This window comes from Lissotriton vulgaris, assembly GCF_964263255.1.
Source record: "Lissotriton vulgaris chromosome 8 unlocalized genomic scaffold, aLisVul1.2 SUPER_8_unloc_1, whole genome shotgun sequence".
Lineage (NCBI taxonomy): Eukaryota > Metazoa > Chordata > Amphibia > Caudata > Salamandridae > Lissotriton > Lissotriton vulgaris.
The window spans coordinates 4,524,254-4,543,858 of record NW_028240615.1 but is presented as its reverse complement, the minus strand read 5'-3'; the positions used below and the strand labels follow the sequence as shown (position 1 = coordinate 4,543,858).

At 42.7% G+C, this 19,605-nt stretch overlaps 1 protein-coding gene across 3 annotated transcripts in view; it reads left to right on the top strand.

The window, feature by feature from the left end:
* FARP1 (FERM, ARH/RhoGEF and pleckstrin domain protein 1) overlaps positions 1–19,605 on the top strand; it is a 576,707-nt gene that overhangs the window by 458,922 nt on the left and 98,180 nt on the right. For all 3 annotated transcript variants that reach the window (XM_086947879.1, XM_086947877.1, XM_086947878.1), the window contains exons 17-18: positions 14,363–14,444; positions 18,397–18,634. In XM_086947879.1, coding sequence (XP_086804005.1) covers positions 14,363–14,444; positions 18,397–18,634 — 320 coding nt within the window. The remainder of the gene's footprint in view (positions 1–14,362; positions 14,445–18,396; positions 18,635–19,605) is intronic.

The following is a 19,605-nucleotide window of genomic DNA, read 5'->3' as shown; positions in this document are numbered from 1 at the left end:
CACAGAACCACCTCTCCTTCAGAAAACAACTAAAAACTTGGATCTTCGACAAATAATATACCTCCTTCCCTCAAGCGCCTTGAGACCCTCTGGGTGAGTAGTGCGCTATACAAATGTTGAAACTTGAAACTTAAAACTTGAATGCCGAAAGGGCTGCACCAAACACCAGACCTATTGGCATTGCCACTGCTTCCATTGGTTTATTGTAAATCTGTGGAGCATTTTTTGAGAGATTACAAAAAGAAGGTAATCCGTGTTTGAAACAGGTAATTTAGGTTATCGATGAAATGTAAAATGCACTATTTGGCCCTGTTTTATAAAATGAACCTTGGAGGGAATAAACCCTGGCGTCCAAAGAAGTCCGATTTGGTTGACCTGCATGCTCACAGGGTAAATTTGAGGTAGGTATTTACACCACCGCTTTAATAGTTCACCAGCAAATTACAAACTATAGTTAAAGTAAGAAAGACGGTCCGGTGTCCATGTGACAAAAAAAATGTAATGATAATTATGAATTGAACTGTAGTAAATAATGAAAATTAGGTCATTCAGGAGGAGAGCGACGGTGGCTAAGTTGAGACAACAAGACCAACAGAATGCAAAGCAGTGAACATGAAAAATTGTTGTCACTGCACTCAATAAGTATGTATCTTTACCCACGTGGACTGGCCTTTCCTTTGGGGGTCATTATCATCATAGGCATAAATGTAGGCCCTCCCTTTGAGAGTCTTTGAGAATCCGATTCGGCTGTTAACAGGAATTCCGGCAAAATTAAATTCCGAGCTGCATGGTAATTCCGTACGTTCCGGTTTTTCTTGGGACATGTGTTGCTAGGACGCTGCAGACAGAAAGGTGTCTGTCTGTCTGTCTGTCTGTCTGTCTGTCCCCCGCCTTATTCCCCTTTCCTATAGGTCAAAAATGAAATTGTATCTATGGGGTGATTTACCCTGCCGCTCTTTATGAAGATCTGTGTAATCAAACATATGCTTGCAGATTAGTCTGGGAAAGACATTAAGTAGGGAGAGCGAAACTGAAAATATTAACTGCTTCAGGCGGTCCCAGTAACTCCCAGCCAGTGACCCATGCGTAGAGGCGTCCATTTTAGAGTGACAACAATATAAGCATTGAACTCTTGCCTCGACCTATTGAGTACATGGAAACAATTTCTCACAGTGCATGAAAAGGTTAAGACCTTTTTATTCCCCCTTTGACTCCTTCGTTTCCTTTGCATAGTTCGCACGCTATCCTTAGCCATAACTCTATTTTAGCTCAAGGGAGGAAGAAAAAAAAAGACGAAATTCCTCAGCTGAAAAGTAGCACATTCCTGTCAGTCACAGGGGAATGGGGACCCCTTCTGCATCCTTACAGAGAACTGTTTGCTATTCCTATTTGTTAACTTTGTGTATTGATTAGAAACAATTTTCTAAGATCACACAATTTAAGAGGGGAAGCCCTGATTTAACCGGGTTTTCTGGTTTCACTTTATACAAATCAGCCCATAAATTTGTATCCATTTGCCTTTCAATAGGTTAAAGCCTTGTTTATATCTCTCTATGCGTTTTTCTACTGTTTTTATATAGAGCGAACTCGGCCCAAAGGTATTGCAGTGCTTGACATGTGCTCCTGGTTACATTAATATTATTATTTTGAGTTTTATATAGCGCTAGCTAGGCCCGAAGGTATCAGAGCACTTTACATGTTGTGTGAGAACGTTTACAGGAGGTACATGAGGGGATTCATAAGAGTCATAGTTGAACAATACAGCATTAAGTGGTTAGAAAGTCACACAAGTATAACACAAGTATGCGTTGAGGAATGGCATTGTGAACAGAATAAGACTGAAAGAGTTGTGTCCATCTTGAACGGACTAGTCAAAGAGGGAAACGTAGAACAGCCTGTGCACATTTTGAAATAGTTGTTGAGGAGTAGAAATATAAGATCCTGTGGACATCGCTTGTTAAAAACAGCAAGAATACAACAGACCGACATCTTCGTAGCACGCATCACGCGCATCCTGGCAGGGACTGTGTTACAGAAGGTCACTATTCATTGTTTATAGGCATGGGAAGATTAAGTGATTTGCCCAGAATCCCTGGATGTTGAGCTGACACCGAGACTCGAACCTGGTACCCCAGGTCCAAATTCGGTAGTTCTGACTAGAACACCACATCCAGGGTACCGGAAGGGAGGCATGCAGCACCCACATGAAAGCTCGGCTCGTTATGGACTCGAGGTTCCAACCGGACAACAAGCTGAGCCAGGCTTACGGCTCGAGCCTTCAGTGGCCCGCCCACCTCTACCATTGTGGTTGGTTGCGCTGCCAGCAGAACCTGCCAGTCAAGCAAATCTGGCCTGGGGTGGTTGACAACCGAGGTTCTTGTGGATCTGGAGGCAGGGAGCCGTCCACTATAGTGTTCAGCAGCCGGATGATGGAACACCATGAGTTACAAAGCAGCAGTCCTTGTTCCACTCGTTGGCCCGAGGAGCCTATTTATTTGTTAAATAGCTTTTGGATGGTGTAGTGTTGGCCCTTAAGCCTCAAGTACTGACAGTGCTTGAAATGAAAAAATTTAAGTCAAAGAAGTTCCAGTACTCTCCAGTTAGAAGTATTAAGTCTCTCTTGAGAAGTGCAGGTACTCTTCCTTTCAAAATAAAAAAGTGCCAGTACTCAGTACCCGCCCATTTACAGCACTGGGTACTGATGAAAACATGTTTATCAGATCGATAAAAGTTACAGAAACAAGAAAATATGTAATTCAAAGCATGCTTAAAGTGCTCTTATAGAGATTTCTGTCAGTTAAGCATCCCAGAATTGTCTAACCTCAATACTGGATATTTGTGTTTCCAACAACGTGCTTGTTATGGTTTGCGGTGTATCTGTTCCATACACTTTTTTGAGAGATTTGTGATTACATCGGTAATCTGTCCTTAAAGCAGTTCATGCACGTGAACATGTAGCTGCAAAGTGCCCCATTTTGACCCCTTAACTCTGGAAGAAATCACTATAAAGCCGCTTGGCCTCAAGGAAAGGTGCTTTGTTGCTTTTCCCGCTCCCTGTTCAAATTCAAGGCAGGTTTTCACGCCCCACCTCCTTTAGAGTTCACAGCTGCCTCTGCTTTTCAGCAGGTGGCTAATGTACTGCCTTGTAAGTAACACAGGCGTGTACAGGTAACGTATTTAGTTCACTGATGCCAGGAGTGGGGTGTGAAGCGCTGTATGAATGAAATAAGTATACATTACACTGATCACGTTCCCTTACCCTGGTCTCAGCTAACAGCTGACCGAAGGATTGGTTTCTACAACTCTTGGGGCTTAATGATGGCGAGCTGGCGGGGATCGTGGGAGGGTTGCTTCTGCTTTGCACAGGTCTCGCTTGGGTATTGGCAGAGGATATACATACGAGAGAAATCGTTCTCGTTTTTTCCCCGAGGTGCTTCCGCCATCTAGTGGCTGAAACGGGAGTTTGCTTCCAATATTTAGGCCCAGTAGAAGCTAATGAGGGCAGGCGCTACTTCGTTCTTTGTAGAGTCTACTTATAGCGCGTCTGCCCAGTGGCGTAACGAAACTTGACCCCCCCCCCCCAACCTGCAAAGTATATAGAGGGGGGCACGCTCCTGACCCAGCCAGCCCTCCCCCGCCCCCAGCTGCATACCTGAGAATTCAGGGGCGTAATGCAGGCTCATGCAAGGGGACAGGCAGAGAAACAAGAAACCAGGATTCTTGCAGGGTGCCTGCTTGCATGATAGAAATGGAAATGTGCGCACATGGTCAATCTGCAAATGTAAAGGGTGCTTGGAAGCCAGTATTGGCTTTAATTCATAGAATCACTTAAAGCTTCCTCATGATAGGTTTTTTTAATTGGTAGTGTAAGAGGTACCAGCTGAGCTGTGAAGTGCTTGCTTTAAGGGACAGTTATTAAAAAAAAGTGCCCTAGGTACAGTCTGGGTATTACCAAAATGTATATTTTGAAAGCACCATTTTATCTTAAACTTTTTTTGCACATTTTATAGCAGTTTATCTTACACTGTGTGTAATGCTAGTTTAAAATAATGACGTATTCGCAGTGCTTTTTGTCACAGGCTGGGACCCCATAGCCTAAAAATACACGTCTCTATTCTCCACTGTACCAACCAAGATGAAATTCTATGGTTCTCTGGTTACACACACACACTTACATACCTCTGCAGTGTTGCAACTAATGGAAGTTTCATATCGTACTATAGTGCATTTCCCACTGATTAACTTATCTTGTATTAATTTATCATTTAAGCTGCACATTATTTTAAATGTAGTTAGCTGAAGGTGAAAGGCCAGAAAAACGTACAGTATATTTTGGTGTTTTTAGCAGCTCATTGGACCACACTCACTGACCCAACTCCCATTGCATGTAGCATCAGAGTTCCCATACTCTTTATAATGCACTTCGACTGCTGTGTCGAGGCCACTGCTGCACCGTTCAGTGCTGGAAAGTTATTTAAAGCATCTACAGGTATTTCAGTGGCGCCCAGAGCCATTTTCCATGTACACAAACAAGGCCTACATGCTGCTGTTTAAGACTGGACTGGATCTTAGGTGGTGACCCTGTGTTCATAATCAGTGCTTTAAATGGGAAATAATAAGTGCAGATACTCTTAAAATGAGGTATGAGTGTAACAAGTGGGCGGGGCTAGGGGCGGGTCTAAGGGCAAGACATAAAAGACACTTCTACTATGTGGCCGAATACTTATATATTCTTGATTGCGCATTCACAGAAACAAGCAGCAATGTTCACACAAAGCATTCCAAGAATGTCCTTTAAAATACCTCCCTGGGGTCTGGATTTTCTCCCTCTTTCACTCGCTTTTCTCTCACACACACAAACATGCGCACACTAGCAGGCAAACACCCAGACAGAAGCAGACAGACACTCACACAAAAGACTCAGTTGGGATAAAGGCCATTTTACACCCCTTATCTCTGGTGGATTTCTTCATTGCTACTATTGGTGCTGTCAGCGGGATCCCTGGATCGAGTGTGTGCACAAATGCACACCGTGGTGTGCATGTGATTGACAGCGCTGCTCTGTCAAACACAGCGTGGTGGTGAACACCGGACATTATGCAGATGAGCCCCTGCTGAATTGTTTTAGAGGTGGCTCAGCTTGGGCTAGAGGCTCTTTGGCTGTCAGACAGCCTCGTTCTTGTGCGTAAGCCAAAGCAACAATGTGTCTACCTTTGTTGAGTACCGGTACTCTCCTTGGCAGCAGACAAGTGCCGGTACTCAGAGCGGTAAAAATGAGAAGTGCTGGTACTCAGTACCGGCCCATTTAAAGCACTGTCCATAATATGATATAGCTCATGGACAGTCCCATCAGTCTCTCATTCTGGAAACTCATAAGTTGAGAACAAAATGTTCAGCAGGCTTCACCATTTCTCCTTGTATAAGAGTCGGTATTTAATCTCCCAGTGTATGTAAACAGGTTATATCCGGTTTGCGCCACTCTTAGATGCCTGATATGGGAATCCTTTATGGGCAGGAGAAAGTTCCTCTCACTGCCCTGCCTTTTCGTTGAATTAGGCCAGACACCCTCTGTGTGCAATTAATGTGCCCCTTTTCCAACAGACGCGGATTCAGTAACTGTTCTGTGCTGTTTTCTCAGCTCCAACCTGCCTCCCTCCCCCATTTCCGTAATTTGAAATATCCAGTCCCTCACATTGACACTATAAGTGGTTCTAATGTCTCATGGCCAAGAAGGGCTTCAAATCGGATGGACTCACAAAAAGAAAGGATGAAATAGGAGGTCAGACCTTCCTCTTTAATTAGTTTACACTATTCGTTTATCAGTTTTAAAGTACTTCACAAATTCAACACTTGGGTGAAAAAGAATAACAATGTTCGGTTACCAGTGACCACATAATGCGCTTGGTAGTCTCCAGTTATTGAAATAATGGAAAATGCATTGAATTTCACGACCTATGACCATTAAAGGTGCCAGAGCCATATTGGTACTTTGTAAATCCAAAAACAATAATATAAAAATATAAATATTAGTAGGGAAAGAACACCACCCAGTTTGGTGAATCTGAACAGATTGTTTTTCTGTCCAAGCCTGAGCACACATAGGGTTTTGAATTTTTAATAAACCATACCCTTAAAGAATGAAGTGGCCATTAGGTGGTGTGGCAACTTGGGGTGTGAAATACGGGCACACAGAGGTATGTAAAAATCTTAATTTCTTCAACTCGTGTTTGCCAAAACAAAGAAAGTTTGAACCAAGCAAGCACATAAAGTATGAGACCTCTTTCTCAGTACCCAAAAAAGCAGTGTAAAGACTTCCCGCTGCAAACAAGAAACAACACTCGCAAACATGCAACTAAATATATACAAAAAGCACCACAATACCCAAGAGCCAGCCAGCTGTGAGGAAACACTCGAGATCAGGGTATGAGGGAAACAGGGCCTGGTGTATCAAATGATTTGACCCCCTTCTCTGTGTATGGGGAATTCCAATACCATACTAATGGCAAATCAGCACTATAAACCATATCTATAGCATAATCATATGCACCGAACAAACAAAGCACATAATATGGTTCCAAGCCTTTAATGTGATCAATACAAATGCACTTTAGAAAAGAAATGAGAGCTGTACATCATTCCATCACTTTTCTTTCCCATCACTTTAGTGCACACTTATGTGATGGGCAATGTAGGGCTCAATTGTAGTAATTAGGAATTAAGTCTGTATAAACAAGGTGCATTAGCACATGTCTGATTTTTCAATTAGCAGACTCTTCAAGATTCCCATTTAACGCCAGGCAAGATTTGGCAGCCTCCATTTTGAATTCTCAGCAATAGAGGATTTTGAGTTGCCAGGCTGCTTAATCTCTCCCAATAAGGGTTCCATTGGCACCACTAACAAAAACAAAAGGACACAGAACACCCTTGTTGATGCTGTGTCATCTGTGCCTCATATTTCCCTTATTCTTTGAAGCACAGTGTTAAATCTAGGACAAAGGATTCTGTGCGGAGCATAAGACGTTTGTAGTGTGGTTTGCTGATTTTTTTGACAGGCCATTAAATCATCATGATTGATGAAAACCTTCCACGTCACCCTTGGGCTGCCTGAAGGACCGTTAGACTTTGTCAATGCTTGGTTTAGTTTGCCATAGTTTTATTGTTGTAGGCCTGACAATCCCTAGCCAATGCTTATTTTTTTTTAACAAAGTAGAAATATATTTTTGGAGCTCAAAAAGCACACATTGCCAAACAATAAAGGAAAACTACTTTGTGTGAGGATGTGCTCCTTTTGAACAAGCAGCATTCTAACACTAGCAACACGAAAGTGCACCGCTGTGTCTAAAATAAAAATGGAGTGCGGGGAAATCCCTTTTAAAAGATGGTTTTCCTCACCCACCGTAGGTGACATGCTTCATCATTGGATAACCTCCTTGCACTGCATACCTAGTCGCAGCGTGGACTGCAACACCCTCATTGAGAGGGAGGAGCTCAGGGATGTTTTGTGAAATGGCCAAGAGGTATTCTAAAACCTTGAGATGAGCCAGACGTGGAGGAAGTGAAAAGGTGGGGTGAAGGTGAGTTAAAATGAACTCCCTGGTATGACAAATCAGACTTTAATAGGACATCAAGAGGTCAGGATTAGAAGAAATGGGCTATGGCTGGAGATTTCAACCTGTCATAGACTCTTGCTAGTCCAACACTCACAATGATGTTAGCCAATGGCTGAAGTAGGCTAACCTAATCCCCCATGCTGTATGTTGTAACCGACCAGTGGATGAAGAGGGCTGTCTGAAATCCCCTGTGTAAATAAGTATATTATATAATTTTACTAAAATCAAAAGGATTTCGCTAAAGCCAGACCTCAAAAACACATTTCATTTGCCACATTGGATATGTTGGATGTGATCGAGAACGTTTGAATGGTGCTGACCTTTGTCACCACGACAGAGAAGCTGCAGAGGCCACATTGCTGCGTGGATTACACTTGCTCACACAAGTGAAATAGAGCGTCTTAAGGCGATACCAAAAATAGAAAAGTGGAAGTCCTCTCCTTATGGCTACATCCGAAGGTGGTGTTGAAACTACGTACCCTGCTGCCCTTCCTGGCAGAATGAATGAGCAGCACAGACCTCTCCGGTGGTAGGGAGGACACAAGCAGGGGTAGTCCTCAGACAGTATCTCAGTATACATCACTTTGCTCAATGCCATTTTGTCTTTTCGTTCGACCAGAGAGTCCAGTCTTGTTTATTGCTTGAAGAATTAGTTAAATCATTTAGTATTCTAACATGTTCATCACTAGAGCAGTCCCCCTCGAAGCTGGAGAACCAGGTTCAAGATTCTGCAGGGAAGCTCAACATCCTGTGATTCTGGGCAAAACACTTAATCTCCCTGTGCCTAACAAAATGAATGCATCCGTCTATAACACAACTGGAGCTCGTGTAAAGTGCTCCGATACCTCCGGGGCAAGATTGCGCTATTAAAAAAAAAACTCCCAACTCTTGAACGATTTCTTGTCCTTTTTCACATATCTCTTCTTGTCACATGCTACTGTGCCTGACCAGATAGAACTGGTGAATGCACTAGTGACTGACATACAGGCTAATGTGATGGTGGGGGGTTATTTCTGTCAGTGTACAAGTTCCCACGACCTCCATCTCCTGAGCCAATAACAGTATATTATCTTCCTTTCTCTTACAATGTTGTAGTTTGCTGTCAGGTTGTCCTTGCATTTGTTATTTTAAGAAATTCCAGCATCCTCTTTGGATGCCCGTTTTTCCTTTTGTTTATTTTTGAGAAATACTTTTTTGTTTAGACTATCTGTGCCGTTTACAATTTAGCCACTGAGGTATTCATAGGCTGTGATATCTGGAATGCAAAAGACAGGCACTGCTCAGAAAAGGAATGAGGTCCTGGTTTGAGGGATGAAGCAGAATACTAAAGCTTGGGGAGTTGTACTGAAAAGCAGTAAACATGAACAATAAACGACAGAAATTGGGCTTTCAGAAACAAACCAGTGTGGTGATGTACAAGTATTTGAGCCCTGCTAATAAGGGAAACTGGTAGTGTCATTTCATTATTTAAAATCCACTGGCCAGAAGGCCCGGGCCACCCTCACTTTACCAGATTAAAAATTAGAAGTCGGGCTGGATAGTGAGTTATTAAAGTACCTGGTCAATACCAATACCATAAGGTTTAGAAATACAACGGGTCCTATTCACAAACCTATTTTTCTCTGTAAATCTATGTTTATGGGAGAAAACCACTCCATTTACAGTGTTCCCAGCAGGCATAAATGGATTTACTACAACATATTTCCTCACCTCAAGTGCAGTGAAATCTGCAGTCCTAAATCCCAGTCAAGAATTGGGAAGGGACCTGCCAAGGCTTTGTTTATCTTGCAAGTTCGGGATCGTCCACAAATATGTACATTTATGGGCATTCCCAAACCCACTGGAAATGATTGTTTGCCTGCTCCCTTCCAGGACTGGAGGGGGATTGGAGCACCCCATATTTCTGGGGGTATATAAGAACTTTCTCATCTCATTGGTATTTTCAACCATCATATCTTCCAGTGCCTGCATTCTTCCCTCCAGACATCCAGTTTTCTGTTCCACTGTAAGTACTAAGGCCCCCTCAACAGGTAGTCCTTATTTTGAACGAAAGTTAATACAGTACCAATTTTCTCCAGCAGTTATGTTTTCAGGTCCAAGATTGAGTTCAAAAACAGACATTTGCCCCTCCGAAGGTCCTTACCATCGTTAATGGGCCTTGTCTCCATTGTCCTGTTTTTGGATACAGCCTTGCATGTGTTAAACAAATACTTTTAGCTTTTTTCTTCACTTCTATGCACATCTCTGCCAACGAACACCACCCTCAACTGATGCGAAAGCTTCATGTGGATGGGATGCCACATGTTTCTGCTTAACCTGGCAGGTCCCAATAGGGATATAGATATTCAGCCTTCTCCGGTTTACATTTATCCTGGGAGAATCATAATGGGATTTTTAAAGCACCTTGGGTGATATCACTATTCAGCCTCCTCTTCTTCTGTGTGGCATACACTTGCCAACAAGGAAACACTAAGACATCTCTAAACCCTGATGAAGTACCTTGTCTGGGCCAAACGTGTTGACTGAGCTGCATTTTGATGTTGTGAAGAGTAAAGAAAATCTTTTTTGGGAATATCATATCATGGCTTCTGCGTTATATTGGATCTATAAGAAAAGTGCATATGTTTGAACAATCAGGATTAATATGTGGTTAAGTGAACTTTAAGTAAAAACACTGTGCTTCCTAAGCACTCGCTTTTGTATATTGCTTTCCACCCTCAACTGTCCCCGATTCCACTGGTACCTGACAGGATGTTCCCACCGTGGGTAGATCATCCAGACCACAGAACGCCACTGCTCTAAAGGTGTCGGGCCCAATCAGCACTGATGGCAGCACACTAATTTGGCTGCTTTTTCCTCAGGAATGATGTCACCTCTCTGACACTGCCGGTAGCAACACTTTAGGTCTCTCCTCCCTGGTGCCACTCGAGTAACATTGCTACTCCTGCTGCCCATGACCTCCCCCACCTCGGGCATGCCATCATGGGGGTTTGCCCCAACTGAAGCTCCTCTCTCCATGCTCAGCAGCACAGACTCCTGATCAGACTCTGAGGGTTCAGAGATGGCTGCCTGGATTCCAGCAGGAATCACATCTGAAATGTAACCCCTGTAAGTGACTTTTCACACACCTCTTTTCCTCAACCCTGGGGCACCATAATATAAAATGTGTATTGGTAAAGTGCACTTTCACCCAAGGGTAGCTTGGTGCTGAATAACAGATATTTATTGTTACACAACTCAATGGTACCCATTTTATTGACCTCAGAAGGATGAAAGGCTGAGTGAGCCCGCCTGTATTTGAACCTGTGACCATGGGGTCGAACACAGGCTCCTACAGTGGATGCATTTGTCCACTAAGCCACCAATCCCCGCCCCATCCCACCCCCACCCGCCCAACTCTGGAGCTGCAACTGGCAGAAAAGATGAGTACTTCTTTGGGAGCCCCAAGCATCAGCAGCCCTCTTGGGAACTGGCCTCCCCCTTCCTCCTTTGAACATTTTAGTATGCCTGATCTGCCGAAATTTGATATGGGAAAGTTCTGGAGGGCATAGGTTGATGTGGTATTATTGCATTACTTGAAATTCTAATCCCGGTTCAGAGTCCTGTTTACAGACGATCGAAATGTACCCCCCACCTCTTAATCAGGTCTTAATTATCATGAATAATTGTCTACAGAGATTGGCAGCGAGGACCTGGAAGGTAGGGGTGTAAGCCACATGTGGACATTACAGATGTTTCAAGCTGTGTAGGAGCAATAGGCATGGACTTGATGAATGATGAACTCCAGAAAGCCTTTGCAAATACAGTGCAGAAGCTAACCCTCTGTTGTCCTTCGTCCACAAAGGGACTAACTTATGACTGTTTTTTTCTGCACAAAAATTATTTTGCTGTGTTACAAAAGTGGACCATAATCACATGAGATACTGTGTTTTCAGTGAAGTGCTGTTCTTTATTTGGGTGAACCATTTTTCTGTCCTTCTCCACAGACCGAAGTTCACGAAGTTTAGTTTCCTCGAAATCTAGTTTGTCTTGTAACTCACTTCCTTGTGTGCCTACTCTCATTCCCGCCTCCTGGGGGATTTAGTGGACTTCACTGTGTCCTTATTCTTCATACTGAGCCACCAAACGATGTCTATGCACTTTTATTTCTTAATTCAGATATTTGTTTCCTCATTCCTCTGCCACTTCGAGCATTACTCGTTTTCCAATTCTCTTATGAGTGTCACATCTACTATGAAATAGTGGAATTATTTAATCTTGGCTATGAATGAGAGCAACACTAAAATACGCCCTAAGTGGCCAAGGGTATGCCCAGATGTGGTTCTCTTGCTCGCTGGGCCTCTGGATTCTAGCTAGTCTAACTAATGAGGGGGTGATACTCCAAAACCCGGCCCAATGCTTTTTTTTCTGTCCAGGGAGGACCTGGCCTGGCAGTCTGGGCTATTCCCATGGATGGGGAGTAGGGTCAAGACTGATTTGCATATGACTGGGTCCAAACTGGGGTAGCATGGTGAGCAAAAGAACAATGGATTTAACCTAGATCTCTTGACTGGGAGGTGAGTGTTTGAAAAGTTTCAGCACTACGTCCATCATGTTGTGTTTGCTATGAGTGAGAGCCCCTTATCGCTCCTGAAAGCCATGATATATGTTCTGCATTTCTTTTACCTGCATCTTTGACCCTGCTGAATAGCACTTATTGCCCACAGCTAAATGTTTGAAAATCCAATTCTTTGACTTTGTCTCGGTTCTAGATGACCTAAAATTTGTAGAATTTTTATGCAATTCAACGTTATTCAAATTGTCAAACTTATTGAGTTTCTGTGGCTATAGTTGTAGGTAGTTAAACGCCAACACTTGTCTCCCAGTCAAACGTTTGGTAACATTACATTGTTGAGAAGGCAGATTTAGGTGTTTGGCTGGTTCAGTTTTCATTATTTAGTGGTGTGCTGTATCACTGTTGTTAAATAGTCACTCTTTTGCCTTGTTCACCCTCATTTATTGCCGACTGATACTGATACTGGTGGTAACTGACTCTGACTGTACACTGGGCTTTGCTAAGCAGGCCCAGGGACAGTGCCCTGTTTAAAAAGGTACATGTAATAGGATACATTGATTTAAAAGTAAATTCTCATAATTCATATTGACAGTCCATATAAGTCCCTAGTATATAATAGTGCTAGAGGGTTCAAACTACCTGTAAGTCCCTGATATATAATAGGGCATGGACGTTTAGAGACCCAGCAGATTTACTGCACTTGCATGTGTGCACTTCTGAGTGCCTGCTGCCATTTTAAAGACAGACTAGCTTTGCAGACTGTCTTTAAACGTGAATGGTGTGCAAATCCGACTTTGGTGGAATGGGCACTTTAAAAGTGATAATCTAGCTTTTGTTTACATATTAGGCACCCCCAAGATCTCCCCTATGTGTCCCAGGGGTGGGGGGGGGGGCATGCAACTATAAGCAGGGACCTTATAAAAGATGTTTTATATGCCCTGGTGAGGGGAAGACGGCCCATTTAAATTTTTCTCCATTGTAGATACTTAGCTGCGTAGACTATCATATCAGTGTTTTATTTAGTTACAATTATTGCTAGGAAAGGAGTGAAATATCATTCAAGGACTTAAAAAAGATTGGTATTGATAAAAGTCAACAACTTGCAACTGTTGAATTTTCTTAATTAGTACAGAAGAGAAGTTATAGAACTTTCTCTTCTGTAAGCCAAAATCCAGCCGTCTAGTGTTCTCTGCTGATTGGTCAGCCTTAACAGTCTTAGCCAGGCTGCTTTGATAAGCTGGTAAGTGGCCTGGCCGTTGCAGAGGCTATCTGTTGGATAGAGCTCTGAAGCTGCAGGGCTGGGTAAATCAAACTGAGCTCAAAGAGATAGTAGATCAGTAAGGAATGGTAGGTGTAGCTTACCCCCCAGCACACCCACCCCCAGCATCCTGTGTCCCAGCCGGATGGCAGGCTTAGGACAAGAATTTGCAAAGGTCATGGGAAGTGAGCTATTGGAAATGAGCCACACTGTGAGTTGGTTTAGCTAGTTCTTACTCCTCTGGAGAGAAGTCATCCATGTTGGATTTTGGAAGTGCAGTGCTTTGTGGGACAAGAAGAGGCCACACTTTAGAGGCAATTGTCTTGCTTTTTGGTGCCACCCTGCATCTCATTGGACAGTGGTGCCCCCCTGCTTGTCGCCTCAGAACACTTAAGAAATATGTGAGAGCTTCCTGGTCTCTCAGATCTGCTGCCTGAAACTTCAAAGAGAAGGAGGACTGCCCTTCTGAAACTGGATCTGCACCCAAAGGCCTGCACCCTGGGTAACTGCACCTACTGCACAATCTGGTACTACAGCCTTGGGGCTGTGCCTTCCTTCAAGAAGGATTAAGGAGTGTACTCCCTGCAAGCTACAGGTTAACAGAACCCCTGCATCATTTCCAGCACGAGCCCCCATCCTGGAGTGTGTCCAGTGGACTTTTAAGGATTTGGCCAGGTGCATTGTGGGGGCTGACTTGGTTTGTGGGGCCTGTCCAGTCTTTAGAGTTTCATTGAGACACTTGGCAGGCCCTGGAAACCAAAAAAAAACTAGTCAGCGCAGAACTTGTGTCCAAGTTGAAAGGCTGGGATTTGCAGTTTACCTATGTTCAGATATTCCTGTTTTTAAGCCCCACTGTATGTTTCTTGTTCATCTTCCCTTTGGTAGTTTATTTGCTCATGAATGATTTGAAATTTTTCTAATTGAATGTGCTTCTTATAGGGAAGGACGATCCAATGCCCACATTAAAGGAGATTACCAAAGAATCGGTGATGTCATGCTGAAGAACATTCAAAGTATGAAGGTAGGTGAGATGGTCTGAGAAGTGCATATTTTGCTATGGTTTAAGGGCGAGCTGCCTTGGGAACTGATTTCTCCCCCTTTGGTTTCGCATGGAGCATTGAGTAGCGTAATTCTCCTTCCTTACCACCTCTGACTTTTAATCAGTTTCCTGAGGTGGAGCATCGACTGTAACTAGTAGGCAGGAAGGCTTAAATCAGCATACGACCCAAAATCTGATCTTGCTACTTAAAGACGTTGACAACCATGCATTGTTTTAGTGGATGACAGCCTGAAGGACTGAGTGTTACAAATAAACGTAAATGTATATATAATTGTCAGAGGAGGGAGAGGCAAAGCAGAAGCACATTTTCTTTTTAACACCAGACATGGGACAGGATTTTGAAGAGATTTGGTGTTCAGTGTTTTTGTAAAGATTGACATAATTTGTTATTGTTTAATATTTTAATTTTTACTAATAAATAACTGTTCTATCAAGATTCATAGCAGTGTTTATGTATCTTCTCATGTGTTAGGCCTGGTAAAACGCTTAATAATATGTTTAAATCCTTAAAGCGCATTCCTGGCTAGCCATGTGGCTAATAGTTCTTTAAAAGTTTAAAAAGCAGGTACCACCATGGCTAGCCCTACACCACCGTACCATTTGAACTGAGCTGCAGCAATGACGTGCATCTTGATTTGAACCAAATGACTGGACCAGTCGTACCTCATCCTTTCTTCGTATGCGAACAGCCCAAACCCAGATTTGCAAGGCCCAAGCAAGCCTCTTAAATTCATGCTGCAGTATAAAAAAGACAACTTCTTTAAAGTCCTCACTTACTCCTTGGCAACTTTGGCAACTTTTTTTTACCTGATCATGTTCTTTATAGAAGATAGGCGAGTTTCGAGGACCTTTCTGGCATGAGCCAATCATTTTTAACCATTAACAATCAACAGCTTAGATTAGGCATGCAGCAATCCTATAAGGGTGAAGACGTGGAATGCTTCTGGCATATTGTTTCTCTTGACCTTGTTGTTCAACCTGGATACGCGTCCCTTTGCCCGGGTCACTCCTTGTGATCACTTACCCTTTCAGAATTATGCTGAAGGACACATAGCTCATATCTGACGTGATGGTACATCTGGTTTCTGTGAAAGAAGTAATTATATATATATATATATCCAAAGCAAAAGTCCCCGAAAAGGCAGACTCCAACCCTTCAGGGCGGCCTCTAGCCGGGCACAGAGAAGCCCGTTAGATCCGAACCTCGAAGACAACAAGAAAAGAGGCCCATTACGTGTGGAAAGCTCCTTATTCCCAGGCAATGCCGCATACATGCTTCCATAGTCCTACATGTTTCGGCGTCTTCATCCGCCTTGATCACGGACAGGAAGCGATGGCAAAGTGCTTCCGTGCTGGCATTTTAAATATTTTAAGACACGTGGCTGTTAGGTGACTCCAATTCCCACAATGCACCACCAAGTATAGGTAAGTCTGTTTGTTCAAAAGACAGTGCTTTATTTCATTGAATAGTTCTTTTTTATTCATTCAAAAGTGCGGTGTATAAAAATAATATGATATCCAAGTGGGAACAGTCATGGATACATTATTTTGAACATGATGTTACTTTTCTACCTTGAATAATCCATCATTAGGGATGTGATACCCAACAAATCCCTTCCAACGCTGCCGGCAATTTTGCTTAGTAGCATCTCCTTCGTAGGTTTTGCTGTGCGAGTGGGTCATGCTCCCATAGTCAATCCAAAGCAAAAGTCCCTGAAAAGGGAGCCTCCAACCCTTCAGGGCGGCCTCTAAACTGGCACGGAGAGGCCCGTTAGATCCGAACCTTGAAGACAACAAGAAAAGAGGCCCATTACGTGATAAAAGCTCTTTTATTCCCAGGCAATGCCGCATACATGCTTCCATAGTCCTACATGTTTCAGCGTCTTCCATCAGCCTTGATCACGAACAGGAAGCGATGGCAAAGTGCTTCCTTGCTGGCATTTTAAATATTTTAAGACACGTGGCTGTTAAGTGCCTCCAATTCCCACAATGCACCACCAAGTGTGTGTGTATATATATATATATATATATATATATTTATGATGTACAACATTCTCTTTAGTTCTCTTGCATCTCTCAGGTGAACTCTTTGGTAAAGGAAATCCTATTTCAGATGAAAATGTTCAGAAAGGTATTCCCACTGCTCCAAAGCAATTACCAGGCAGAGTTCATTAGTTCACTGGTCCGGTCACCCTTAAGACTATAAAATCCAGAACATGTGATAGCCCAAAATGTAGATCCAAAAACTGGTGAGAATTGCATTTTATTGTTTTTATATAGTGCTTACCACCCTGACGAGGAAGTAAAGCCACACTGAAATGTGTGTCTCAAACATAACAAATGAGGCACATAGCACATGCTTTAAATTCACTCAACTGACTTATGTGGACTCAGTTCAATCCTGGTGTAAAAAGAATAAGGCCCCCATGGCAGGGCTCTAGCTGCATAAATTTGCCCCTCAACACACCCAACTAGGAGCTTGAGATGAGATGTATCCATGCGGTCTGTCACACCAGGTTGAAACAGCAGAATGAGGTGGAAGGACTCCAAAGGAACAGAACAATCTACTGGAATAACCTTGAAGACCCTTCACGCTCACTAACTGAAAAGTGTATGTGTGCACTCTTTGTATAGTACAGACCTAGCCGAAAGGAACTTCGGAGACCTTACTCTGGCTGCAAGGACCATGCACTTAAGCATTACTAGACCCCTTCAGCCAACTGTACCAACCTATCGTGTGGCTTATCACGATGTTTAACATTTCCATCACGACCACCACCAACAAGAGGGTCATAGACCGTGCTACCAGATTGGGGCTTTTTTCCCAAGGTAAACCCCTGGGTGGTTCTTCAAATTTGTGGGCCACCGCGTTCAGTCATTGACTCTTATGCATTCGTACCAAACCATTTACAAGAGCTTGTATTTACTTTTATGTGACGTGTTAGCAATTATGCAAAAATCCCTCATAGGAAAATTAAATGCCTCTTGTACAATAAAAGGGGATACCGGAAATCCCTACTGGAAAAAAACCTTAGCGCTCACTTTTGATTCTCTGCCTTTCTCACACCTGCTTCCTCATCCACATTGTCTGGCACTCTTTTTCCAGTTTTTGAGGTTCAAAGAAGTTAAGCATTGAAAGCCGTTCGAGAATCCCTGCCTCTGCCAGTTTGAACAATGGCCTTTGTCTGGTTGATTTCAGTCAGATGCCATTTTGCAGTCTAAGTATTTCAGCAGTGGTGGTGTGGGCAAAAACTGTAAATAAATTCATAAAAAACCAGAATGGTTCAAAGAATGAGGAAGAGCAGTAGTAGTTGAGTAGAAAGAGGAACATTAAGCTCTGAGCCGTGTCACATCTGGATGAGGTTGAATACAAAGCTGACTGATAGGTCCGATTTGTCATATGATGTCAGAAGCTCTATATTTGTATTACAAGCCATTGTACTTTCGTTTTAGCTCTTTTTAACAATTGATTATGGACTGTTTGTGATAGTACAACCCTCTTGATAAAGACCGATTGTGCACAGGGTTTTGATAGTCTCAGCTCAACTTCATTTTGAGGTTTTGACGAAGTTGAATAAAACTGCTTGGGGTCTTGGAAATCTTTAGAGGTATAAAGTTATGCACAAATACGTGAATACAGTTTATAATTAGATCATTAGCAATGGATTCCAAGTCTTTCTGGAATCAATAGTTTTTACCTTTTTTCCCCTTGTTTCATTGTACGCTGCTGGAACCGCTGTCTGGGTTACGATAGTTTAATTGCCTGCAGAGGTACATACTATGTTATGGCTACAAAGATGATACAGGTTTGTGAAATACCTTAAAATCAGGCATTTACTGAGTCCAGCAGAGGTTCTGTGCTCAGTCATATTTCTTTCCTTCTTTACATTTGTCCGCTCTTCTTTCCGTGCAGCAATTGACGGTTCACCTACAGAAGCACAACGAGGTTATTGTGGAGCTGGAAAGAGGGATTCGCAATTCTCGCAAACTGGAGACTCTTTGCCGAGACTTTGAGTTGCAGAAGGTCTGCTACCTACCTCTCAACACCTTCTTCCTGCGCCCGCTTCACCGACTAATGCACTACAAGCAGATTATGGAGCGGCTCTGCAAGCACTATTCGCCCAACCATGTCGACTTCAGGGACTCCAGAGGTAAGAGAAAGCAGACGAGCAGATGCCGCAAGGAAACAATGCACAATGGCAGGATCTTATTGTTTTGTTTTATTTATCTCTTCCTGGGAGATATAGTGTCTTTCATAATTGAAACCAGGTAGTTAAACATTGCTTGTGCGTCTTGGATGGACTAATAGTATGCATCTTTTTGGGGGGCAAAGCTGTTCTTACAATAATTGATTCAAAACCAACATGCTGTACATATTAAAGTACATGATGTTAGGTTGTTCTGTACTTGAATCTAATTTCTGAAGAAGGCAACCGTAGAAAGCAGTGCACTTTGAATGCAGTAGTAGAATTAATGTGCAATGGAACTAGTTCCCAGTATTAGGTGTAAAAAAAGTCATAAATATCCTATTTTTGCAGTGCATCTATTGGGACGCTTTGGCTCGACAGCACTAAGTATTCAGTAAATGTGAAGCTAACAGTACTATAGCATTTCTGGCTCTTGTGCTTCAATTCTGATCAGCTAAAAAAGGAGGACAAGAGTGCGGTGATTCTAGATTATGAACAGACTACTAGAGGCGTTCATGCAACGTTGGTTGTGAACAAGTTTAGAATTTTTTCTATGTATGAAGTGCTCCCCCTTGCTTCTCAGATGTGGAAATAAAGTCCCATGTTAGGTATATTGCAAACTACCTGCTAAGCCTTCAACTAGATTTACCTAAAACGCCTAGATTTCAAGCAGTCGCTTCAAAGCAGAGTGGAAAAGAACCACTCCGGATAAAACTTCTGGATTTCCTTCTGTAGGATCTAATTGTCTGGATCATAGGCACTCCAATAAGCAGTTCAAATTGTCTAAAATTGTATATCCTTGCTTGCTGGAATCCATTGTAGATGGAGTAATTAAGATCATGACTTAACTTCTTTATTTAACTTTACATTTAACAAAGCATAACAATATGCAAACAACGTTGTGCAGTACATTAAGGCATATCTTACCTACATAA